This window comes from Gouania willdenowi, chromosome 3 (assembly GCF_900634775.1).
Source record: "Gouania willdenowi chromosome 3, fGouWil2.1, whole genome shotgun sequence".
NCBI classification, from domain to species: Eukaryota; Metazoa; Chordata; class Actinopteri; order Blenniiformes; family Gobiesocidae; genus Gouania; species Gouania willdenowi.
Genome location: NC_041046.1, coordinates 35,135,695 through 35,163,057, shown reverse-complemented (window position 1 = coordinate 35,163,057; position 27,363 = coordinate 35,135,695). Strand labels below are relative to the sequence as shown.

At 37.9% G+C, this 27,363-nt stretch overlaps 2 protein-coding genes across 3 annotated transcripts in view; one reads left to right on the top strand and one right to left on the bottom strand.

Annotated features, from left to right (window-relative positions):
- Positions 1-2,611, top strand: part of ly75 (lymphocyte antigen 75) — a 28,200-nt gene extending 25,589 nt beyond the window's left edge. The window contains exon 35 of the mRNA XM_028472861.1: positions 1,524-2,611. Within this exon, the coding sequence (XP_028328662.1) occupies positions 1,524-1,687 (164 nt within the window). The 3' untranslated portion in view covers positions 1,688-2,611. The remainder of the gene's footprint in view (positions 1-1,523) is intronic.
- Positions 2,612-5,115: 2,504 nt separating this feature from the next.
- On the bottom strand, positions 5,116-14,447 carry marchf7 (membrane-associated ring finger (C3HC4) 7). 2 transcript variants are annotated; one of them, XM_028442994.1, is made up of 11 exons: positions 14,298-14,447; positions 9,341-9,540; positions 8,742-8,885; positions 8,465-8,657; positions 8,154-8,333; positions 6,864-8,058; positions 6,585-6,754; positions 6,407-6,507; positions 5,715-5,819; positions 5,472-5,520; positions 5,116-5,298 (listed from the first exon to the last, which is right to left on the bottom strand). In XM_028442994.1, the coding sequence occupies exons 2-11, from the start codon at positions 9,521-9,523 to the stop codon at positions 5,219-5,221; spliced, it is 2,400 nt and encodes a 799-aa protein (XP_028298795.1). In that variant the 5' UTR covers positions 9,524-9,540; positions 14,298-14,447; the 3' UTR covers positions 5,116-5,218. The 2 variants fall into 2 exon arrangements, with proteins under 2 accessions (XP_028298795.1, XP_028298796.1); XM_028442995.1 differs by having other exon boundaries at positions 8,486-8,657.
- Positions 14,448-27,363: the final 12,916 nt, after the last annotated feature.

Below are 27,363 nucleotides of genomic sequence, written 5' to 3'. Positions count from 1 at the left end.
CAAGCAAATATTTCTGCTTCATCAGAGATTTAAGAAGTAAGAAAATAAGAATAGACTGTTTTTTTTTTCTTTAAATGGCCTCCTTTTCATGATCCACAAAGCAAAAATGACAAAAAAACTAACAAAAACATGAAATATGTTAAATTTACTGTTGGTTCCATTTAAATTTGTAAGTCACTGAAGGCCTAAAGCTGGGTACGCACATAAAGACAGTTAAATCAGACAAACTCCTTTACGACCAAGGACGGCAGACACCAGACTATCTTATGTCTTATAATACTATCCTATAAGAGGATCCTGTTGTGTGAGGTGTGTGTGAATTTGTTGCGATAGCTGGTTTTGAAACGGGCCGACAGTCGTAAATAACTATCCTGATCAATGTTTATGACCAAAACTTGTCATGAGTGGGGAAAGCTGACGACTCCTGATTCATGACCCCATGATTTGTGATGAACAGAATGGAGCCAAACAAGACACAAAAACACATAATGCTGCGTTCAAGGCAACTTCAAAATTGGCAATTCTGAGCTTTTAAACATTTGTAGATTTCGTTTCCTTTTCCGGCTTCAGGTGGCGTTCCAAGTCACTTTCTTAAGTAGGAGGTCGGAAAATCTTGAGTTCCACGTTGCTTGGAACGCAGCATTAGATCATCTCTTTAGATAGCAAAAAAATCAAAGAAACCATGAATCATTGTGTAAATTAATCTCAGTAGAGGTCGGCAAAATAATACACAATTAAATGAAACTCGACAGCAGTAGCAGCAGGACACACATTTTCCCCGTGCTTTTAATCTCAAATTGTTAAAAAAAAATTCTTCCCAAATCCTGCATTTTCCCTCAACTTATTCAACAAAATCTCCTCAAATTACATCAAAATTGGCCACAAAATAAAAAAATAAATTGAAAGTGAAGATCCTACAGGGACTGATATCTGTCAATTATTGCGATGATTTTATCAGTGCCGTACAAATTTTATAATTAATTTATATGTGGAAGTGTAAACCAGAGCACAATGATTAAAATACTCATTTCCTCACCTAAAATAAACTGTCAAATAACATTTTTGTCTTTTTTTAGAGCTTTTAACAAATTGCTTAGGGACTTGAAAGACATGTCAACTTTATTTACATTTAAAAAACCTTTAAAATCACATTTTTTTTACCAATCTTAATTTTTATGTCATGTATTTTTTTTAATGTATTTACTATTTTTTGGTGTAAATGTTTCTGTATATTTTTTTTTTTATGGATCCCAAGAAGCCAATAAACACTGAACTAAAATGAGTTTGACACCCCTACCTTCAGTTATTCATTGACATTCATTAAATGAGGAGGCGTTAAAACAAGGCCACAATAATGGTAAAATACAATGAAAAGCTAAAGTTTGGCTCACTTTAAATGATCAAACTGGGTCTAATGTGGCTCCTGAATAAAATACTGCTAAGCCTGACTTCATTCAGCCTGTGTTTCTGACAGAGAAACATTCCCACACTTCCTGATGATGAACCTTCTCTTCGTTTTTCAGGATCTGCAGGAACTCCAATAGCACTGGCGTTCTTCGTCATCGTCACCCTCGCCATCCTTTCAGCCGTTGGCTTTGTTTTTTACAAAAAGAGAAGGAGCTACTCCTCCACGGTGCGCTACGAGAGGACCTTTGATGAAATGGACACCACCAGTATAATAACGTAGAATGCCTGAACGGTTTTAGTTTGCGATTGGTCCTTCTTTTCTTCCTCAGGTGCATTTAAGTGCTTCGCTGCTGTTGTGGTTGCAGCCCACCTTCTTTTTTAAAAATCTATTTATTTATCTTGCTCAAGCCTAAAAAAAAATCAAGATTTTTGTAGGACATTGTAAATATTGTTTAGAAATTTTTAAAAAACTGCCGCTTTTTGTTTTGTAACGTGAATTTGGAGTGTAGTGTTGTACTAAATAGAAACGCTTGGGCTGACTCAGATCTGGTGAATCTGGATTTAAACGACGGCAGTATTTTAAGTTTTGTTTCTGAAAAATATGCTTTCTACCAAACTGTGTTCACTTCACCTTCACCTTGAAATTTAATGTACATCGAAGTGAAAAACAAAGTATGATTTTCAAAATCTGTCAGACGTAGATTTTTTTTTCTTTTTAAACCTGCATTTGTTTTTAAGAACAATTCTACTTTTGAAATTATTTAAAGCGTTCAGTATTTGCGATGATACTAAAAAAAAAAAAATTAAAAAACATTTTTAATTAACGGTGTAGTTTTAGCTGCAGAATAAATCACACGCCTGCTGTTTATTGACCTATGCACTTAACTACTGAGCAAGAATGCACTTTAAACCTATGAAGCACACGGAGCTCTGAGGAGTGTTGGGAGACGTTTGGTTTGCACTTTTGTTTTTTTTTTTTGGCTGTAAAATGTTTGACGTTTGCGTTTCTTCCTGAATGAACCAAAGACTTCCAGTTCTTTGAACGTTGTAAGCCTGAGCTTTACTTTTTGGTTTGTGAATATGCATCAGCTTAGTGTGTTCTTTCATAACGACAAACTGTTTTGGTTTTTTTACGCATCACTCATAACGCCTCCAATCTGGTACAAAGTTGAAATAAAGTGTTTGTTTTTCTTCTTCAGACTAATTTAAAGCTTTTCTGTCTATATTCACGAGTTGCAGTAAACTTGTTCTCAAACTACGGTATATAAAATAAGTCCTTAAATCACACAGCTCATTTCTAAGCAGAGGTCTGGGTTAATATCTTTGGCATAAATGAAAAGATCAACAATATTTGGCGATTTCTTTATTAATGTGTCTTTGTAATTTAGCACAATTAAAATCCAAAACTTCAAAGTAGTAGACGATCTCATTGAAAACTCTTTTTACCACATGTTAGAGGCGGAGCTTCATGTAGAAACTTTCTAAATCGGTTCCGTTTGTCCTTTTGTAGAGATGGAGATCAGAAAGCCATGCTGCCTCAGTTATAACAACGCTTAATGCACAACTTGGACTTTGTATTCCAAAAGACCTGTCACTTTCATCACATCAAAGAACTTAATATATAGTCAAAACATCTTGAAGTAAAACCTAAATTGAAATCGGACTGGGGTTAATTACCGTAAGAAGGGTGGCAACAGTGTTTGGTACCTGGGAACATACTGTGAGATGTAGGTAGGGCTGGGCAATATATCGAGATTCAAGATATATCAAGTTTTCTATTTTGATGATATAGAAAATTACAATATCGCCTATATATATATTTTTATAGCTTATTTCGTATCGAAATACTACTTTTAAGAGTCGCTACTTTTTCTAATTCTCAGAAAAGCATTGTTTGGTGCGTCCTACCCCAGACCTTCTGCTAAACAAGCCACGCTACATAACTCACTCACACGTGCTGTCCCTTATATAAGAAAAAAGCCAAAAAACATATATTCTTATGTGGCATCATTTTACATCAGCAAATTTAACACGGAATTGTCTCTTTGGTAAGACTTTATTTGAATTTAAAATACTGATTTATTGTATGCATTGACATTTTCAGAAAAAATAAAAGAGATGACTTATGGTCCTTTTTACCCAGCCCTAGATAGTCTACTTTACCAAAACCCTAAATTCTTGTTAATGTTTCACATAAAGAGGGTGAAGTACACTGTAGAGATACTGTAAATTTAGTTTTACAGCCTTAATATACTTTAGATTTTTTTTTTTTTTTTTTTTTTTTTTTAACAAAACATTCAAAATAATTCTGATTACCAGGACATTAAGTTTAATACTAATTTTTAAGTATTGTATTAGGTTATTTGTCTGATGGAGATTTGTGGTGGTGCAATTTGACACAAATCAGTTCTCAGCATTTGTGTCAGATTGAAATAATGTCTTCTAATTAAAATCACAAAGCAGTAAGTTAATGGTGGGTGCGCGTGATTCTCCGCTGCTCACGTGATCAGGTGAGAACAATCACACTGATGAGGAAAGTCCTCTGTAAACAGCAGAAACATGCACTACACAAACTCACGGTGAAAGGAGTCAAACCAAAAGGAAAACGGGTGAGCTAATAGTGACTCAACTGTTTAAATATGACGTTTAATTATTTTGCTTAATTCATTCACTGACTTACCGAAGTTGTTTGTTTGAGAAGATAGAGTATAAAATTTGCTTAAAACCTCGTCTATTTAAAGGCTCAAAAGAGTTGGTATTTAAAATATAGCACATTTTTCTTCAGAGTAAAAAATATTTAAATGTATGAAAATAAAAGTATTTCTTTTTAGAAATGGTTTACGAGTAGCTAAACCCCAAAACCACTTTATTCTGCTGAACACAAATGTATGTGGGTAAGAAGTGCTGTTGATCAACAATATTTTAGTCAAAGTATTACAATTTGTCATATTTAGTTGTAAAATGTCCCAGTGACTGCCCTCTATGGGTAGAAACCAGGCTATTACAATAGATTTTTGCTATTGGCTGAGAACAAGACCATGTGATGTTTTGGGACCATCTTGTGTCAAACTCGCACTGTTAGCCCCGCCCCTTTTATTAAAAACTAGCACCTATGAGCGTTACAATCTGTAGTGAGTAGGTTGGATGGAGAGAAGAGTGAATATAGAGATATTGGATATGTTATAGATACTATGCAGTGCCTGTATAAGTATGTATTGCTATAGAAAAGTGGGAGGTTCAGTAGCTTTTTCATGGATGGTTAAATGAGGTGTTTGAAGGTGGGACATCAGGGACATTTAGGTTTGTTGTGAGATGTGTAGAGTGATACCTCATCTATTCAGATTGCAGTTTATTATTCTCGTGGCTCGGAATCTCCTCAGACCGGAACAGATTCAGTCCAGACTCATTTAGTGTCATTAATCTACAACAGTCAGTTTACATAAACAGGATTTGTAAACATTTATGAAATTTCTTCCTTTTATAGAGAATTTATGAATGATGTCATTCACGTGGCTACAATGTGCAGTGGTTGGCTAGGTAGGACCAATGCTCCAATGTTTTTACTAATGACATCAGACTCCGTCGACTCAGGAACGGGGGCGTCCAAACAAATCAAACGTTGCACACCCTTGAACCAAGCAGCAGCCATGTTGAAACTCTCAGGTCAGTCTGATCCACAGATATTTGAGGAATACAAACAGTCATTCCTTGCTTTATAGAGTGATAAATCTTTATTTATTTGATTTAAGAACTGTATACATGAAATGTGATTGGCCTTCATCCGACCAGCTTTGAGTCCAATTTAATATAATCAATATTCATCAAGGTCGTCGTCCAGGTCAGAGAAGTCCACAGACGGCCTGGTGTCCTCATCACTTTCCCCAGTGGGACCTGCAACACCAAAGCATCAAATCAGAGGGAGAAACTATGGGAGTAAAGAAAAGTAGCCAAACAAAAATCAGGCTTCATGTAGCTCAATAAAAAAATAAAAAAAAGCAGTTAACACAAGTTGTACAATTGAAAGCTGGTTTGGAGCAGACGAGAGTGAGATTTGAGTGACATACTTTCAAGAATGTCCATGCGCTCATGTAGAATTCTAGCCAAGTTGAATAACTGGGTAAGAGAAAGAAAAGCATCTTTGCAACCTGCCACGAGTCAACGCTACCAATACACGTCTGATGGTTCAAACTTAGGGAAAATGGGTTTAAAATAAGGTTAAACTGTGTTTGGGTGATTTTAGACAACAATTAGATCTCAATCTGATCATAGGGGGCCATTGTGTGTGAATGAAATGCTCCTCCTCTCACCCTGGCAGTGTCCACTGATCCCAGAACATCTGAGAACCTCTGCTCATAGAAATGTAGCAGCACCACCAGGTAGAGTCCACTGCTGATGAACTCATCGTACTCTGACTGTGGAACACACACACGTTAAGTCGAGTCATGTACATATTTCAATTATCAATGTTAAGTTACAACAAAATTATTACAGTGACCAGCAATTTTTCCAATTGAAATTATTATTTTTCCCCTGAAAGCCAATAACAATTAAGTTTAAATTAAATCAAATAGTGAGCCTTTAAAAAATTGCCCCATAAAACGTAACCCTTTATATAATTAAAAAAAACAACATAAATAATATAATCATGTAATATAAGTTTATATAAAATAATGATATACTGTGTTACAAAGGATTAGTGATTTAAAAACGAACGTGATCAAAAACTAATTGTCGAAGGAAAATAAAGTCTTCGGGGTCACCAGAAACTTGTGATATTAAAATGGGGTCATGATCTATGAAAGGTACCAAGGTACCAAAAGTAGTATCGGCTCAAGAAAATCGGCAGTTCGTATCTGCTCAGGCTGACGAAAAAAAATGACATAAATCGGCATCGGCCCTAAGAAATTCACATCGACCAATCCTGAATGTGTTGATGAATTTATGTTTAATGTAACAATGAGCCTCATGTGCAGGTGTTTATAATCAGTGACCAACTCACATTATGTGTCCTGTACAGCTCCTCAATGTCAAAGTTGTGGATGTCCAGACGCAGCTTCTCTTTACAGAGCTCACAGGTAGTTATGGCCTCCAGGTTTGTTCCTGACGGGGAAGAAAACACTAAATAAATCAATATTTTAGACCTGATGTGCACTCAAGAAGAAAGAGTTGTAGTTTACCGGAGCCAACTTTGGAGCGGAGCCACCTCTTAATGCACTCTTGGTGGACATATTGCAAACTTCCTGTGCAGCGACAAGGCTGAATCAGAGGGTCGCTGGAAGATTGCTCTCCCATTTGACAGATCCTACACTGGTCTCCATCCTCATCATCAGAGTCCTCCATTAACAGCCTGAGGGAGGAAACAAGGATGCTGGGATTAGTTTACACGCTTTAGTAGGATTCAGATTAAAACCTGATTATAGAAATAAAAAAGCGTGAGAGGGAAGAACATGCAGCACCTTTCTTTGATCTTCCTCAGCTTCTCCTGGTCTTGACTGGTGGTGCTCTTTTCCTCCAGTTTGTCCAGCGTGCTCTCCATACCCCCCCGAGCGCCCCCCGAGGCAGACAGGGCATCAAACAGTCTGTGGTGAGGCCAGCAATCCTCCAGGTTAGGCAACGCATCATTCTCCTGTCTGCTAACTGAACCTGCAGCCAAAGCCTCCAAACCAACTGCTCCTTCCTCTTCAACATCCTCATCATCATCATCATCATCATCATCTTCTTCCTCCTCCTCTTCACCTTGCATACTGTTGGGCTCCACGTGATCCCATCTCCTTAGTAAACGCAGTGGGTGGACACAGTCTTCCTCTTCATCAGCATTTGAGTCCACGTCCTCGTGTCCAGCGTATCTACGCAGCCGAGACAGAAGAGGAGGGCAACGCCCACGTAGGGAGGAGGGAAGCCAGGAGGCGGGGCCACTGCCTGCCCCATTACTACTACTGCGGCTATTCCTAATGGTGCTGCCATTACTACTAGTGCTGCTATTCCTACTGGTGCTGCTATTACTACTACTGCTGCTGCTATTACTACTGGTATCAGACTCTCTCCACAAAGCCATTCTGGGCCGAGCTGGACCACCACACTGACCATTTCTGCCAGTTTCGTCAACAGGAGTGGGTTCTGCTCTGCGATTCCTGATGGTTCCCCGAGTTATCTCAGATCCTCTAAAGTCCACAGCAGATTTTCTTACTCCCTCATCACGGTCGGCTCCAGGAGATGTGCTGTCGTTGTCAGGGGAGCAAACACTAGAGGATCCACTAGAGCGACGAGTAAACAAGCGAGACAAAAGGCGACATGTGGAGTTACGCCCGTCCTGTTCTGCACCTTCAGGAGCTGGCCTGGGAGGGAGGGTAGTCTCACGTCTGGCTGAAGGAGCACTGTAGCAGGAGTAGTAGGACGATGACTCGGGGTTCCTTGGGTGTTCCTTAGATGGATGGACGGAGGAGGAGCCAGACAGAAAACGTGGAGGTATTCTTCTACTGTAGTCCTGCACAAGGGAAGAAGTCCGCTGGGAGGTGGAGGATGAGAGGGGACGATTTACAAAGTTCTCTCTAGCAGCAGCAGAAGAGGAGGAGGAGCCAGAGATGGAGGAGTAGGTGGAGTCTTTAGGACGAGCTCCCTGTGCATGTATGGAGCTGATCCTCTCAGTCCGATCTGACATTAGGAGGAAAAAAAGCAGCTTGTGTTAAATTACATTAAGTTTTACTGCAGTCTTGTCTTAATAGTGTGTAGAATAAAAAAATACATACACAATGCAGAACCAGGTCCTGGGCTACGAACTCTTCTGTCTCCCAAACCTGAGAGTCTTGCTTCTTCCTTTGTGTCTTGTTCTGTCCTGGACATGGAGGGCCTTGAAAAGGAAGATGATGATGGCCGTGGATGCAATCGGGACGAGCTCCACGAAGAATCAAGGTCATTTTGTTTTTCATCTTTAACAGCAAAAAAACCCCCCCAAAAAAATTGTTAGAGAAACTTGAAACAATGAAAATGTAGCATTTTGTTTTTTTAAGTTAAGACTATCATAAATGTTCAAATAGTGAGATAATGGTTTTCGCCTGACCTTGTGCCGGTTGGTACGTACTTCTGCCATGGTTTCGCCCGTTACTTGTGTAAATGGATCCTGTGGCTGAGGCACTGGCTGCTCTTGAGTAGAGTCCTCTGGTGTCATATGACATTTTGGCCCTTTTTGTGTCACCATCGTCACTGGAAGCCAAGAGACTTGAGCGCATCCCCAACTTCCAATCAGCATCAGTCTGCCAATAACACACAGACGTCAACAACATTAGTTTCATCTGTGGTTGTTACCTGTAACTATTAGAACGGGAAAGCGTCCATACTGGTTTGTTGCGACTACTAAACGAGGAATCAGCCCAAGGGCGATCGTATGAGCGGCTGGATGAGCTCAGCGAAGGCAACTTCCAGCTGGGAGAACGACTGTCGGAGCTGCTGTAGTCTCTGGATGAGCTCATGAGGCGAGAACTCTAAATTATTACACAGAAAAACATTGTACATCAATTTCATATTTACTTTTTGCAGAAGTAGATTTTATTTTCTACAGCGGGTGGCTCTAGTTTGTACAGGGCAGGCTGCACTGTGTAGTAACAGAGATGGTCCTTGGTGAGGAGCAGGACTGAAATACACACAAGGAAAGGAATCTAGGCTGTCCTATAAAAAGACCTCCACAGTGCTCGCTGTGTCCCTCATTTTCATCGTTAGCTAGTAGCTACTATAAGGAGATACAGAGAGAATGTTTTGTACAGGATTCAAGAGGAAGACACAGGACTGAAGACCTCAGTAGGAAAATAACATATTGAAGATCATTCATTGCCATATTTATATTGTGCCACCTTCTTAATCAATAAACGGAATGCAAATATTGTTTAAAATTCCCATTATTTAACTATTTTGGTTCCGGATGCCTAAAGAATGAGCTTACCGGTTTGTCGAGGTCAGCCTTGTAAGGTGAAGAAGCTCTCAGGAAACGTGAATTTCTTTCTGCCGTTTCCCGGCTGTACATTCTGCTGGAGCCCAGTGACGTAGAGGAAACTGGTGTACTGGATGTGTTGGCTGTCCTTGCGTTGGACAGACAAGTAGGAAGTCTTTTTGACCTGGAATCCATCCTGGATTAGCTTTGATCTTTGGAAATTGAAAAGAGGACAGAGTCGAACCAAAAACAATCGTTAAAGTTGATAAATGCAAAGTTCTGCTGGCAATCACAAGTTATTTCCTCCTTAATGGTGAGAAAAGCCATGAAGCAAGCACCTCACAACAATGAGTTTTGAATGGCCTGCTGAACTGGGATTATTGGGTAGGGGCTGGGGTGGTAAAGTCTTATTTGTGGATGAAGCACATGTGACAGTGTCTCTGTAAACACTCAAATTTACCACCACACCACTTCCCAGAGTTGCTAGAGAAGAACCGGCAGCTATCTTTAGAACATTGAACTCTATCACATGAACACAACACGAGGAGAGGGAATGAGAAAACTGTCTCAGCAAGAAAGACACTCTTAAATACTCAAGATCATTAAGGGCACCTGGAGTGAATTTCAAGTTCTATCATACTGTATAATCCTAAAAGTCCTTGTAAAGTAGAAAAACCTGGTCAACTGACAAAAGCTGTAGCTGCCATTTTGCTCACTTGACATTGGTTAGATGCATTTAGCAATGCCTGTGGCATTGTGCACATAAGCTCACAATAACTGCTTCTAATGACAAAAGGAACTCCAACACATCCTTGCGTTGTTGCTTTCATACCGGAGACTTCTGTCCGTTTCTGAGAGGTGGTGGACACAGAAGCGTGCGTGTGCGCCCTACCTCCGTTGTGCACATGTGAATTAGGGCTGGGCGATATATCGAATATACTCGATATATCGCAGCTTGTAGTCTGTGCGGTGTTGAAAATGACCATACCGTTAAACTCGCGGACTTTTTTTTTTTTTTGAAATGTCATCTTAATGACAACATGCACAAAAGGGCACTATTTGTTTTAAAATATTGTAGTGGCATTATGTACAAAAAGTGCACTTTAATTTTGTGTTTTGAAATGCCATGTGAGTTGCATCCTGCACTAATGTCTTGTTTTGAAATGTCTCTGTGACAATTTTGCACAGAACGTGCACTTTCTGTTGACAATTTTATGTTTGAGCCACTCACTGTTTAATAAATACAGTTATGTCAACTTTGACTTAGTTGTGATATCCCCTTTTTTTGCATGAAAGTTTAAAATTGGCATATATTAATGCAGTATGATCAAGAATGTTTTAATGTAGACATATAGAATCATCATACTGGTGTGATTTTGTGCATCAAAGTGTTAATTCAAGGGTAATGCAAAATATCGAGATATATATCGTGTATCGTGACATGGCCTAAAAATATCGCGGTATTTATAAAAGGCCATATCGCCCAGCCCTAATGTGAATACAGAGAACAATATTTTGTAGTATCTGTACTTTACTTGAGTATGATATTTGGGGGACATGTTTTTCTTTCACTCCACTATTAAATAAATAATACAGGTGGGTAGGACTACAAAAGTTTTACACTAATAAGATTATCAAAAATGCTTTTATTTATTATCCTGCTATATCACATCCATCCAGTGAAAATTTAAGTCAAACACCCTTATTTTATGTATTCAGGGCTTGAGACTGCGACCAAAATGGTCGCATATGCGAATATATTTTCAGTGTGTACGAGTATAAATTTTATCAGGTCGCATCCGTGCGAGTGCGTATGGTTGACCTTATTTTGGACGGAGCGGCTGAGCGCTCCGTCACGTCCCTGTGTATTCAGTGGTTAACTGATGCTGAGATTTCCCATGGCCGAGAAGGCATCATGGTTAAGTGCAGCTTTCTCTGCCAATGTGTGTCTTTGTTTACATGTCTGAGTGTTGATATGCTGGGAGGCTGGGGAAAGGGCGGGGAAAAGAGTGAACAATTGTTACCACGGTAGTGTGGGTATAGTCTTTGTGTGTTTGTTATTTTTGGCATGCTACTACGACCTCCATTAAAGCCAGTAAAACTGATAACGGCCTGAGTCACGTCATTACACTACCTTTTGGACTGCGGTGAGTGTGTGCGCGCTTCCCCCTCTCGCTATGCGAGGCACTGCGCTAATAATCTACCGGCTGCAATACGTTCAATAAAATAATTTACGTCAGGTTTTCTTCAGGCTCGGACCCACAATTTAAGTTAATGGGTCAGGCTTGAGTCGGGTCGAGCTTTATGCCCGCGGACCCGGGTGAGGAGACAGTGCGCGCTCACAACTTGGCTGCAGGTGAATGTGCACTATTTTGGAAGAAAATAGATATTTTAATTGTGTGGGAACAGATTCATTTAACCCCCAATGTGCTGGTTAAATATTCACGCTTTATGTGTGGCAAGAAATTAGTAATTACCATGTGTTGACCACATGATCGTGTGTTATCAAATTCAAGTTACTTTTGTACCCTTCCAAATAATTAACTAAAAAAAAATGTTATTTATATAACATTGTGTTCATGTAAACTGAGATGCAAAATACTGTTTTATTTCTTGATGTAAAATTTTTTAATTTTATTTTAAACTGTTTTTAAGTTCCCATTTACATGATCAATATAAATCAAACATTCAATATAATTTTAACTGTATATAATTTAATACACTATTGTCTTCATTGAGAAAGTATTTTTTCAGCTCCAGGAGCGCTTTAATCCAGGTGAGATGAGGCAAAATGGTTCTTTTGAGAGTAAAGGTTGCAGACCCCTGACCAGGGAAAGAGGGTTAGGAGACCCCACTATAAGAGCTGGACCCTCTGAATTTAATTCCATGGGGTGAAGTAATGCAGATGCTAAGTTGGTTATGCTACTGTTAAGTTAATTCAAGTACAGCCTTTCAGCAAAATAAAAAACAATACATGTAACCTGTTATGCTTTGCTGTTTTAAAAGAATTGTTACGTCTTATTTTAAGATTATATAAAATAAATTACCTGTTATTTCAGCCTCTGCTTGTTGAGGTAAAAAGTCAAATAACAACTGGATTGAAACAAACTGTCAAAACTTAATATTGTCACTAAAACCTGAAAATATTTTACAAATATCTCAAGTCATAGTCAATCTTAACTTCATACAAAACTACAGTACACCAGTTAAGTCAACTATTCATCAGCATGCGTGGCTATGCTGTACCCTACCCTACCATTCAAAAAAAAAGGGTGCGACCAGTGCTACCACTGGAAAAGTTAGTGTAGAGGCCTGGTATTCCATATACAGTATATACACACACCTTAGGCTCTGAAAGACTCAACTGTTAAAAACGGTATCATCTTCATAAAATATTGAACTGTTTTTTCAAGGAATAAAATGTACAATATATTAAAACCAGAGTAAAAATAATTTTCAAATGATAATTTGTAACATCAATAACGTCTTACAGTGATAGGCCAATACATAGGCTGATTTTTGCATTTTTTACGTGCGTTGGCCGATCCGCATGATTTGCGAGCAAAATTATATTTTACTTGTCGTTTACCTCTCCTTTGTTAATTTCAATAACCCGCACCCCCCCCACACACACGCACTGACAACAAATGTTATGTTCAAGTCCTGCATGGAAATTCTTCAACTCTTCCACTCCCTCAGTCACAAAGCTGCGTTTAGATCCCGAAACATGGTACCGTTTGATTTTCCGTGAATCTGTAGCAGGTAGTACCGAAGGAATTTGGTCGGTACCAAAAAAACCTTAATTTATATGATCGGATTGGTGATCGTCCCAAAAATCCTATGTATACATTTTATGCTGCATACATTTTCACTACAGGTACCCTTTAATCATTAAGTATCATTAGAAAACACAAACACACAGTGGGTCATTGATAGCTAAGGCGCATAGCCTGTCAAACTATTAAAAACACTTCTGAGAGATATACAAAATTAACGACAGCATTAAACTGACCCAGGAAGTTAAAGATTAAACTTGTTTAGAAACGGAGCAAACAACTAACCTATGAACAACAGTATAATGAGGTCCTAATGGAAATATATCCATGAACACAGTTTACACGCTGTTCGATGAGCAATTTCCTATTATTATTCATCAATATTAGTAGATACTGATACATCCCCACCCCTGTTTTTCCTAATTGTAGCTAACATAATACGATCTCTTCATGGAATCATCATGGCATTAACATGTGAAGTCAACATTCTATGTGAAATATCAGCTGATAATAACGGGGCAGTATTATCTCCCATTACGTTTACACACGCTCAATCTATCCCTTTTTTTTTTATAGCGACCAGAGTGGTACCATTAGCAGACAACATAACAGGTCTTTTAGCACTGATATTAAGTTATTATTGGGTTCATAACAGGCACTGAACACGACTCATTTTATTACATTCCTCAACTAAACGTGGAAATCAGCTTTGACAACAGAAGCTGGGCCTGGTTTCCAGAAGAACTGCATTAAATTAGCATTACAAACGTTTCTCCTAAATTATTGTGATCATTAATACTTCTAATTTACTAACTGTAATGCGTTTAAAATAAATAAATCCTATAGTCTGGAGGACCCCTTTTGCTTGTTTAGTAGTTACGACGGAGAATGACGTTAACAATATTTAAAGAATCAATTCAAATGACAAAATAGACAAAGTTGCGTCGTTAAAAAGTCATTTAGCTCAATTGCGGACGCTTGTAGCCGTTCGTTGTAAAATAATGGAAGATGTTTGCAGCTCAGGCGTTAGCTCAGCTTCCTGCTAGCTTAGCTTCCTACTAGCTGCTAATGCTTAGCATAGCATAGCATGATACATGCAACAAAAAAAAAAAAAAAAACAATCCGAAGCTAGCTCAGCGATTTCTGCTTATTGTCCATGCAATTTAAAGAGTTAAGCAGTGAAGTAGCCTTACCAAGTCGATGACGCAATGCGCTGTCAGCTCATGTCCTCGCCTTGTTTTTATGGTTTAAACTGCACAGGACCGATGGCGACGACGGTAGACGGAGAAATGTGAAGAGACTTAACTCTGAGCTGATGGGAGTGTTTAAAACGCGACTGTCAGCTGCCTGTACACGTGGTTCGCACACGTTTCTTTAATTATTGTTTAAAAAAAAAAAAAAAAACCTTTAGGATAAGTTGATTAAAGCCTACGAACAACACGATGCACGTGGTACACAATACAGACAGGTCCCTGTTTGTAGTAAAATAATGTGTTTAACGACATATAAGGTAAGTCTGACACACCACTTATTTAAAAGTATGAAGGTAGATTCGTCTTTATTATTCAATATAAAAAAGTTGCTTCAAGAAGAAAAAAAGTTGTTGTTTTTTTTAATTCACTTAACTCAAAAACACCATTTTAATCAAAGAAAAAATTGTTCAAATGTAACTTTTTTTTCTTTGATTGATAATGTTTTGAAGTGAGTTTTTTTAAATTGCATTTTTTCCCACGATATTTTTTGGGGATTTAATAATAAAGACAAAAATATTCTTCCCATGATTCTCAAGAGAGGCTTAAATCAACACACATATTTTAAATCAAATAATACACTTCAATAAAAAAATAAAAATAAAATGCAATGTCTTCAAATGCAATTTTCTTGGTTGTGAAATTTTTATTTGCATTCAAACACTTTTTTCTGAAGTTAATTTTTTATTTTTTTATTTATTTATTTATTTATTTTAATGCACACAGCTGATTTAGCAAAAAACCCACACGAGACATGGCAACTGGTGGTCTTGGACAATGTCAAAAAAAAAAAAAACTACAAAAAACAATACAATTACCCAACAATCACACAAAATGGCCAGAAAAACACACTAAATAACTTTAATAACACACAAACGTATACTAAAAAACAAAAAAAACGAAATACTAAAAAGGAATCTAAAAACTAGATCAAAGCACAGGAATGAAATAAAACATATGAAACCGCAAAAACAACCTAACCAACCCAGCAAGTTCTTTTTGTTTTCTTGATGAATAATATGTTAAAGGTTTTATTTATTCAGAAAACTTTTTTTCAGGATTTTTCCTTGAATTTTACAAGAATTATTATGCGGAAGTCAAGGAAACATCAAAGTGATCAGCGGACGCCTCTGAGGAACACTGGCACTTGACTGTCAAAACATGTCAGTAAATGAAAGTAAATTTCCTGAAAAACAGTTGTCTGAATAAATGAAACCATAACATTTTTTTTTTTTTGAAAATGTCTTGCTGGAATTATTACATATAAGTTAAGGTGTTCTAAAAGCTGTGGCACTTTTGTTCGGTATACTATTTAAAACAAGATTTAAATGAATGATTGGACTTAAATGTAATTTAATTCAAATGTGGTCGAATCAAAAGTTGAAAAACTAAAAGCTGTTATCTTAAAACAAGTTTCAGGGCCTTTCAGATCTCACAATGCATTTAATGAACTCGCAAAACTGGGTGACCTTAAATTGATTAGACTTTTACTCGATTCTGACCCGCTATAAATACAAGCAACTCTGTGGAAAGGCAGGAAATGATGAATGGTTTTATCATGCAATGAAATTGTCAGAGATGATCAACTGTCTACTCATTTCCACATGATGGCCAGAAGGCTACAGTCCTATGTTGACGTCATACTTTAAACTACAATAAAGGACCTGTCCACAAGGTGGTGCTGCAGTGTAAACTTTCTTCCACCTGCCCTTTAAAAACTAACTTGTGTTTGTGTAGCCAGGAAGGCAATTAAAGCCAATCTCAACAGGTTTGATTAGTCTGATTTGAATAATTACTTTGAAAAGCTATTTTGGATCATCACAGTGTATTCAGGATTAGGACTACATTCATATTTACATACCTCATCATTTACATGTTCTCACTTGCTTCTAATTGTGTAGATTTACTCAAACGTTGATTTGAGATTAAGTATATGTTGCAGGATTTCTTGTGTGTGTGTGTGTGTGTGTTTGGATTTCATTTAAAATGTAAGTAAGGCTAATATACAGCCATGAATGTTGAATTTATATGTTAAGTGTGCAGGGGCCGAGAAGGTCATTTTGGAGCAGGGTGCCGGGGACCACTGTTGCACAACGGATGCATAATAATGTGAAGGTCAACAAGATACTCATCGTGCTGTGTAAAAATGTAGGACCTAAAGTGAGCAGGAATCCATTATTGGTTGCATGTATACACACCAGTACATGGTAATCAAAGTGAGTGTAAATCCACCCAAGGCCAACAGAACACCAGGTGAAGGAGAAACAGAGAGGGAAAGGGATAAATACAGGAGGGTGGAGCTGCAGATTAATTGCTGACAAAAGGACACATGACCTAGACAAATGAGGAAGTGCAAGGTCTGGTGAGTTGGCCAATGCCACCCCCCCTCACCCCTCCCTCAGTTCCTTCAGACATGGACCTAGACCAGTCCACACCAAGTCTACAAGTTCTCCTCCCCCCATGGCTGCTGATAGGATGATAATGGAGCATTCCTGTGAGCTGTTTCTCATTCATGGTAGCTGTGACAAGGGAAGAACATGCTTTATTTCCCCCCCCCACTGGGGGCAGCTAACTCTTTCAGCTATGAAACCTGAGATTTGCACACAATGCTCTCCTCTTGCCTGAATCCTATTATTTGTGTGCTGTAGACATGAGAAGGATACCTACCCATCTCTTTGAGCTGTTGCTCCTTTAATCCAGCTCGACCAGATAGCATGGCACCACATCAAAGCCTCCCAGTGTGCAAGGGAAATGCATAATTATTGTAAATTGATGGTGGACTGGACACCTCCCCTTGGTTCCCTCGGGTTTCTGTTAATCGGAATTTAATATCCAGCTATTCTGTAAAGATGCACATGCTGATCTTTTTGCTGAATGTTGGTAAAACTAAACTGTAAAACTGCAAGAATGTCTGGATTTGTCAAGCGCTGTGTAATCACAAAGGAATGTTCTGAGACATTTCTGCTTTTCCTCTACAAGACCTCTGTTTTCCCACGGCTTGTCCAGGTCTTGAGAATCTGTTTCCTCTCTCCCTTCCTCCCGCTCTCTATTTGTGAAGACGCATGAACGCCACAAAGGCTTGGTTTATAGGAGAACTACAAATGAAGCTCAGAGTCTTTGAGAGGACAACAAGCACGTGTCTGTGTCTGGAAAAGCAGCAGGGACAGGTTGTAAGTTTATTCTTAACATAAAATCAAAGGGAGGACTCAAAGACAGACAGTTGCAAGTGAACTTACCAAGCACGGATTGAAACTTTTCTATGTCTTGCAGCTTTGAGAAACAGTCACACGGGTAGATTTCATTTCTATGGTTCACAAGCTGTGGAAAACATCTGTAAAAGCAACAACTGTGTTATCATACGTCAGTGAACCTGTTACCATTTCTTCTTAAAAACCTTTGTTCAGCTTGATAAGATCTAAAGTGTTTACAAGGTTTCTTTGAACACCACAACTATTGAGTTCCATCTAAACGGATCAGCAACAATAGTGAAGGAGCAAGGCCACATGTGTTAACACTTTAGGTCACATGTTGAAGGGGCACCGTTTGAAATGCTTCGGAACTATTTGTGGACTCTCTTCTCTTGATGCAGCTCTCATTACCGGTGGTTAGGTCTGTTTAAAATGCTTGTGTTTATAAGTCCTGCATTAGATTTGTGAGGAAGAGGAAGTCGTTCTTCACCTAAGTGAGGTATTAGCGGAGACAAACACTTTACAAGAACCCTCTCTGAGGATTCAAAGAACATTTGTTGGTGTTAGTGTTCCCTATAGACACGGTGACATCTGCCTTCCCTCCCTCTGCATGCCTACTGCTCTTTGTTCAGAGGAGCACCGAGGGGACAGCACATTGAAGGCAGAGATGATGTCACCGTTGTGATCATTACTGTGCCGTGTGGTTGCCCTATTTTTTGACCAGGCGTTAGCGAGGGCAGGGCGGAGTGTCTGCCTGAACACTGCCAGGAGGAACAGTGGCCTGCCAGTGTTAATTATCACAGAGCCTGTTTTCATCAGTCCTAAAACCGTCTCGAGACCACCCCCACTGCGCCACCATATAGTCTGAGTGCTCATGCTCTTTGGAGAGTAAATCATTTCAGCTTTCTGACAGAGGTTGGAGGAGGATGTGCTCCTCACCTTACAGTCACATGGTGCTTATATAGCTTGAGGAAAACCTGACCTATCAGTGATGAACAAAAGAGAAAAATGTCACATTTACAAAATGGTTTTTAAGACACTTTTGTAAAGTGTATGGATGCTATGTCAATAATGTATTTAAAATCTAGGCATTAGGCTTGAGGCCTACAGAAAACCAATGCAAATACAAAAAGAATATGCAAATTCAAAATCACCCCTCAATCAAACCAAATATTATTCAACCCAAGCAATATGTGAAGCTTTGCTGCTTCACACATTATTTAATTTGCAATAAAAATAAAAACACATTTACCTTCTTTTTTTTAGAGCAGTGCTTCTCAAATGGGGGTACGCGATGGCTCTACAGGGGGTGAAAGAGAGAGAGAGGAAAATATACAAATAAAGTGTTAGTCTTGGTCCCAACCCAGGCGTGAGATGATGAGAAATGATAAAAAACTATAGAAATAAATCTTTTCAGCAGACACTAAATCAGTGTTTTTTAACCTTGGGGTCAGGACCCCATGTGGGGTCGCCTGGAGTTTAAATGGTGTTGCCTGACATTTCTGAAAAATTAAAAACGATTTTTAAAATATTTTAATTATTATTCTTTTTTAATTATTATTAATTCAACACAATCTTAAACAACAGTTTTGCTATACTTTCACTTTGTGGAATACAAATCTAGTTAAACTAAAATGCAATAAATATAATATATCTGAATAGAATATGACATCTGAGCTCAAACAAGATCAAAACCTAATTCTAGAAAAAAATGTCTTTGGGGTCGCCAGAAATTCTTGATATCAAAATGAGGTCACGATCCAAAAAAGGAACCACTGCACTAAAAACTGTTTCTTTCCACTTTCTTACAAAATAAGATTCTTTAAAATGTGTGTTATCACTCGTTCATTCCATCATTATGCTTTATAGTTGTTTTTAAATAGTTTTCTAAGCAAAATGTTGTAGTTGGACAAAGTGTGAGTACTTGGATTCAGAAATGAGCAAAAGGGGGTATTTGAACAAAAAAAGTTTGAGAACCACTATTTGAGAGGGCAAAAACTATCGCATTATTAGTACACGTGAGCAACATTAATTGTTTCTCAGTGATATATTAGCACGTGTCATTTAAATAATTTGCCTGCTAATTAAAGTGAGAATAATCATTAGAACAAAGCAAACACGCTGCATCATAATGAGATTTACATTATTTCAAAATGTGCAGAAACATTGGTTTTGAATATATGTTAATGTGAGATATAGAACTCTATGAAACCTATCTATCAGACCCTTGTCCCAGCTCACTCATCTAGTATATACTTATTGTTGTATAACCATCACACATAAGCTATACTATAAGATAAAGTGCAACAGTTGCATCTCCTGACAATCTTTTTGTCCAATAAGGAAATACCAGAGAGGATCTCAGCAGTTGCCACTTAAAAGGTAAAAAAACAAAAACAAATGCTTGAATCAATCCTCCTTTTTTCACCGGTGGCACAATTGAATATCCATCACCTGTTTCACTCTAGAGAAACAAACATGATATGAAAAAACAAACAAGGACTCAAGAGCTACACCGTCAACAAGTAAATGTGTTAATGTGTGCACACAGGTCGGATTCATTTTTATTATTATTTTTTTAAATAACGTGAGTTCACTAATAAATCAGGCCTAGTCGTAAATGTCATCTCATTAGGCTGATTAACTAATTAAAGGGATTAAAATCATAATAATCTCACCCATCTCTTACAATTATCCATTCCCTGTTTTCATGCATCTGTGTTTACGTTCATGGAAGCTCATCTTTTTGTGGTTAACACATTAAAAAATGTCATTTTCAATCTAGAAAATACATTCTGACAGCAAACAAGTCTGCTCTAATTAATTTGTTGATTAAAAGAGAATATAAGGAACCAAGACCAAGAATACACATGTTAGCATTAAGTCTGCATGGGTAAGGGGTCTGTTTTCATACATTGTGGAATAGCTCTTAGGGCTCATACGCAGTTTGAATACAAACGAACGAATAACAATGCTTGGTCAATATATGGATTTTCGTTAGCTTACACACACTGTCTGAATGCAGCTCATGTCATATGCATATGGACGTTTTTCTGCATTTAAATGAGAATTTAAGGTCTATAATTAGTCTCGAGGAAACCTTTTGATGTAATATACTTGCATCAGTGTTACACCAGCGTTGTTTTTGTGTTGTCATAAAAAAGGTGACAAACAGCAATGAAAATGAAGGACAAACCAAACAAAGCAGGTTTCACCTTGCCTGGCTTTCATACATACATATATATATATATATATATATATATATATATATATATTATTCTGTCAAGGGCTTGTTATAATGATATTCACATGAGGTTCACTAAGGGCTTTTGATAAAGCTCCAATTCTAGGAAACTCATTAATTGTCATACATTTAAATGTATTTAAAATGAGAAAAGCTGCAATTTGGTTTTTACTGAGCATCAATCTGGACGTTATACTGTAAGGAATACAGATAAATGCAAAGATTTTGGTTGAATGACCAATAATAGTATAATCATCATTTATTTAAGTTCCTTTCGTTCCTAATTTTAAGTTGAATCCAAGTTGCAAGTTTCCAAGGACACAAGTGTCATCGGAGAACGTTAGCGATTAAAAATTCAGAGTTAAAACACGAATATGTGATTAGTTGCAGTTTCAATATGATGCAACTCTGAAATAGTACGATCAAAGATAGTGTCGAGCAGGGATATCAAATTAAATTTTACAGAGGACCCTGTCAGTATTAGAGCTGCCCTCAATAGAATAGATGTTCAGACTATGCAAACATAATCATTAATGTTAGTTGTTTTTTAAAATATGTAAAAAAAAAAAAGGGGGGGAAAAATCTATTTTCCAAATATAGTTTATGCATCTACATTTTTGGTAATATAAATTATAAAATCACTTAGGGGGGCTTAGAATCCACCAAGGAAAAGGAGGATGTTTGAGGGAGCAGAGCAAGGGAATCGCATTGACCAGCACTTCTTACAAAGTAATCAGTCAATTAAAGCACAGTTACGGGAACTAAACCGCAGTCACTGAAGAAGTTGGTACAACCGCAGAAATGCTGGTGGAGGACTCTACCTAGCCACAGAGAACATCAAAGGAAGGGCCCAAAGAGCAGAACTCGAAAGGAAAAAAATCAAAGTGATGACACTTCCTAGGGAGAAAAAGTGAAAGTGTGTGAGGTGGCCTAAAGCTGCAGATTGGAGAGAGCAGCAAACAGTTATGGGACGCAAGCTCAGGCTTGATCACCCTGTAGCTGGCCACCTTTGATGAGGGTGTCTCGAAGTTCGAAACATCCCCTGATTCAAAGGAACACTAATGATGATGGATCCCAAGTTTACATCCTTCCTATTATATCTGAGACACAGCCCCCATGCCACTCTCAAATGGTAAACGTCATGTGATTCTGAATATATGTGTTGTTTTGGGTAATATTATTGCAGTTTTACCTGGGTGAGACACATAAACTTACATTAAGTGTTTAGTTTAGGCAGTGGGTTTTGCATTTGATCTCTGCTAGTCTACAGGCTGGTGGTAACATGTAGAAAAAGGATATAGGATATGATGTGAAGCTTTTCAGTATGGTGATGTGTATAATAATTGCATTCCCCTTTTCTTTTGCCTTGATACTAATTTTCAGCCAAATTAATCTTGACAGACTTAAAACAAAGCAATGCTTCCTGCAGAAAAGGACCTTATCACATGACCTAAACTGGCCAATGAGGGGCATTGCGTACGGAAAGAATGTCGGTATATTGATATGGCAATCGTACAGATAGCCACTGCCAATGAAAAATGTTAAAATAATAATTTAATAATAGTTCTTACTATCGCTAAACTGCGATGATGGCAAAATAATAAGCTAAATTGTAGCATTGACTTTGATCATTATTTAGTAAAAAGTCAGTCATATTGTTCTTTTCATTTGTAGCTAGAAGCATTTTTGTGTGAATGTTTTGGTGATATGAGTGTTTTCGCTCTATTTTCTGTGCATGTGAATTGGTAAAAAAAAATATCCCTTGTACAGCTTTAACGTTAAAAGCCTACTCGGAGAAGTTTGCTATTGTTTTTTCCCCCTGAGTGGTCGGATATGGCTGGTGGTTCTACTTAACGCTTTGTTCTGTTAAAACTCATTTAAGAACTTAAACTGTCACAGCAGGTTTTTCTATCCACTGAGTCACATTAATGAGTCACTGATACTTCCCTTTTGTTCCCTACTATGTTTACTTTTAAAAAGTAAACATTTTTGATTTTAAAAGTATTTCTGATAATGATTGTTTACATAAATGTCGTGTAAGAGTTACATAATTGTTCTTTCTCTATCCTCCTCTTCCATTGATTTGTGATTGCTGCATTTTAGTTCACTAAATCATTTGGTATATATTGTATAAAATACATCTAGCACTGGTACATTGTATTTGAGATTATGGTAGAACATAATTGCATGTACAATATTTGTAAAGAGAAAAGGAAATTATATTGTGGTGACACTGTAATAGCATTTTGTACACTATAAAATAAAGCTAAATAAACAATTTTTAGTAATATTGTTTTCATGGTATTGTAAAATAAATTAGTTTACAGTAAGATAACTGTAGAAAAACAGTAGATTACTGTCATCTACTGTGAAGTCAAGATAATGCAGCAAGCTATTTTAATGCAGCATATTTTGTAGCGTATTGTTGTTGATTACAGTAGGAGTACTAGCAATTATACTGTATATTACCTGAATGTTACTGCTGCTTGTATTTTAGTGTTAATTTACATGACAGTGCAGGTTTTTGTCTGTTTGGGTAGTTTTTTCATTGAAATAAAACCCAGGAAAGATGTGCATTTGGATGTCACAAATGGTGAAAAATAGATAAAAGCATAATAAAACAATAAAGTCTCACGTGTGCAATTAACTATAGCCTTTGTTTGTAATGTGGGTCAAAGAGAGGAATGTGTTGTGTGACGTTAAAGGACAGAGTATCATTTATTTATCAACATGTACTGTCAGAAAAAAAAAACCAAAACAGGTCTGTTGAAATCAAAGCTAGTTTCATGTAAACTATGATAACTGAGGCACTGAGGCTTAAAACTCCTTCAGCTGTGAAAGTCATTTCCCTTGAAACATCCTTTCCATCTCATCTGTCACAAAATGCAGAAATCAAGAATAATTGTGTAGTTCCTCAATAGGTAGTTATGTTTCTTGTATGCCCTTGTTTCCTTTCTTTTTTCTCCTTTGCGCTGGGATTAGCAGTGGAGATATTTTTCACACCACTTTGTTTCAAACTTCATTAAATTATTAAAACTGAGCGCACAGCAAACTGAGTTAACTGTATTTAACCACAAGCTTCCTCTAGGGTGATATTTGGCTAGACTTGAAGGAAAATGCTGGGTTGATTACCTTTGCTCAACCACTGCACCAGAGTCAAGTGGAAATAGTGCTCACATTTTATGTGGTTTGTGTACACACTGACTCGAATAAAACAAAAAGGAAAAAAAGAAAAAGATGTTTATATTGCATTCAAGGTCATTTAGATTATGCTCGGGTGGGAGTGGGCGACGCTTGTGATCTCATTCTTTGCAGAGGGATGCATCACTGTGGTGCTGAGCGTTGTTTCTCCACTTTCCTGGCACAAATGACTCCTCGTTCCGAGAAAAGGGACACACTAATGCTCTCTCTCTATCTCTCTGTGTCTCTGTCATACACTGATATTTGTGCACACTTACTAAATCTCCTCGCTGAATAATACTGTGAATGTACCTCGTCCACGAATGAGTCACTACTACTGTGCTATTATGATGATTCCTCCCTTCTGTGCGTGACATCATGTAACAGAGGGTTTGCTCCGTTAGAGTCGACACATCAACAACACTCTGAGAGCATTTACTTTAACTGTAGCATGAGTTTTATTTATAAAATCCTTATTTTATGGGCATGAAAACCTATCAAATCTGATTTTCCTTCCATGATTTGCATTCAGACCTGGCAACCTCCATAGGTGTGAACCCTGCCTTGCTTCATGATGGGAAAGGCGCTAGCAACCCCTGCAACTCTATGCAGGACAAGCTGGCATGGAAGATGTGACAAGACATTAATGATAATCAAGTAACCACAGCAATAGAATAATAAATAACACTGGTAATATATTCTGAATTTAGTGTCAAACTCAAGGCCTAGGGGCCAAATCCAGGCCTTTAGAACATTCAATTTGGCCCGCAGGAGAAACCATGAATCACTGTGGAAATAATCAACTAATTCAATTGTTGATATTTTAGTCTCTTAAATTCACAAATTAAATGGAATTCAACAGCATTTGCAGGAATTCTCAATTTGCGGTCATTTTAAAATGCATATTCTTAAAAGAACTAAAAAAAAATTCCAGAAATCTTGCAATATCTGATAAAATTACCCTTAATTACATAAAAATTGGTCATAAAATCAAAGAATTTTGATGTGAAGATCCTGCAGAGACTGATATCTGTCGTTGTTTTGTAAGGATATTAGCGGTGCATCACATACTTTACGTATCATTTACATGTTAAAGTGCAAACCAGGGCACAATATTGTTGTATTGCTTTATGTCCCACTTAAAAATGGTTTTGACACCCCTGCTCTGTTAGGGCACAAGTCAAGAAGTGACATGTACTTTACTTTCACACTGATTCCCACGTGGCCTCAGCTGTAGTTTGACTTTACCAACGTCCATGATGAACCTTTTTCCCGTAAGTAGTCGGAAACCAATCTCTAACCGTGTTCATCAGGCATAATTGCTCAATTTTATTTCAGCAAGAGAATATGAGCGTTACTTGAGGCACACCAATATCTTCATATAGCTGCCACAAATTGGTCCCCTGTGCCAAAACACTGACAGTTCAAACCATTGACTTTTTAAATCATTACATCTTAAAAGGCATTGTGTTGAAAAATACAGATATACTGATGGCATCCTGCAAGAGGAGGAAATAACGTGGATGAGGAGAGTGATTACAGTCTCTGTTTGCCTCCATTCTTCCATTAATCCAAAAAAAACTATTAAACTGTTTTAGCTGAGTAAGATCACAATGTTGCTCAACTTCCTCTGTGCAGCAGAACATTGTCCTAAAGTAATTCATGGCCCGTTTATTTAATACTTATTATGTAGGGCACAACGATAAATGAGGACTAATTCAATTGCATAAAAAGACATCCTTAGGCCACTTTTCTTGCATGTTTTTAAGACTCATTTATGGTGTTCAAACTAAAACATCTCAGTGTTGCTGGAAGCCTCTTGCGTTAATGGAAAGCCACATAGTGGATCATGTGGGGAAGAGAGCAGATGAATCTGTATTCCGTGAATGTGTCTTGGCAAAAAAATCAATAAATGCAAGCACAGCTCTCCGCATCTGATGGCTGTCCCTGTCTTTGCACGGTGGACTAATAGAAAAATAATAATTAAATTTAAATCACCAGATTAATTTGTTTTCCATCAGTCTCAGGAGATATCCCTCTTTTTTCCTCTTTCTTGGCTCATTATACTTTCTAATCAAGACAAAAAAGTGCCTCTTTAGACAGACATGCTGTCTCCCTTCCCCCTTCTCTTCCCTGTGGTGTGCTTTCTCGCATTGCAGTCATTGTGCTGGCACTTATTATGTTACAAATGACCGAGGTACGGCAGGCATTCGTGTGCATGCAAAGAGGGCCCACCCTTCCATGCTACTAGTGCCTTCTCCTAATGACGATGCTCGCAGTTCCCCCCTCCAACCCTGCCCAACGCACCTCTCCCCCCCCCCCCCATGCTTCCCGCCCCCATGTGCTCTCTTTAATGAAGATTCTCCAATGCAATTAAAAATCCTTGCTTCTTGCTGCTACTGTATGACAAACAGAGCCACTGTCATTCCTCATGGCCTGTCATTCTCGCTGGAAGAGGCAGAGGAGATGGAGAAATACACCAGGGTGCCAGTGACTGGAGAGACAGATAGAGAGGATAGTGTGTGTGTGTGTGTGTACGTGTTTGAAGAAGAGCAACCCCCCCCATCTCAACAGGTAATGGAAAGGGGCAGAGAGGAAAATCAATGACCAAAGAACATGGAGAGCAAGCTTATAAAATGGCTTTAACTGCACAGCACAGGCTGAATACAGAGTTCCGTGGCGTCCATCCTCCAAACTCTGGTGACCATGATTTTTTTTTTTTTATCACCACCTTCCTGTTTCTCTTCTTTTTTTTTATTATCATTATTATATGACAAAAAAAAGACTTCTTCCTGTGTAACAACTCTGCAATTCTTGCAACAGCATCAAAACTGTCACAGTGACACTTTGTGGATGTCGTGTCACAACAGCAGGAAAAATCCACGACAGACGAAAAGGGAGAAAGAAAGCACAGAGCACATTTATGGTCATTTATAATGTTTACGACGCATTAAATATGAGTGTGCCCGTAAACCAACACTCCATCACTCGGTTAACAATTAGTTTGTTGTTGGCGTGAGATTTATGAGGTGTCGGTGAAATAGCGATGAACAGTTTGTTAATCCAGCGTGATACCTGTTACGGCTGCTTTGGTATATTTCTCAAATCAAGAATTTAAATTTTCATAACTACTTGTTCAATCTGCACATCATAGTGTCACTTGTGCATATAGAAAAAAAAGCAGTTTCTCATTTATTTTAACAAGTTACAAATGCTTTGGTACAAACATCCATGCAAATGACTGTGTACGATTCTCTTTATCTCTTGCCTTACGTCATCTTGATCAAAATGTATTGTATGGGGTCTCTCCCTCAATCTTGACTTCCTCTAATGAAGGTAAATATGTGAAGCATTAGATCAACCAACACACACCATAGGATCTTTTGGATTGGTTTAT

Bases quoted from the DNA above. Each gene is read 5' to 3' on its own strand.
- marchf7 (XM_028442994.1), bottom strand. From the start codon at position 9,523: ATGGATTCCAGGTCAAAAAGACTTCCTACTTGTCTGTCCAACGCAAGG. The intron at 8,059-8,153 runs GTATGTATTTTT...TCCTAATGTCAG, and splicing joins AGGACCTGGTTCTGCATTGT to ATCGGACTGAGAGGATCAGC. The intron at 5,521-5,714 runs GTGAGAGGAGGA...TCTCTTACCCAG, and splicing joins GATCAGTGGACACTGCCAGG to TTATTCAACTTGGCTAGAAT.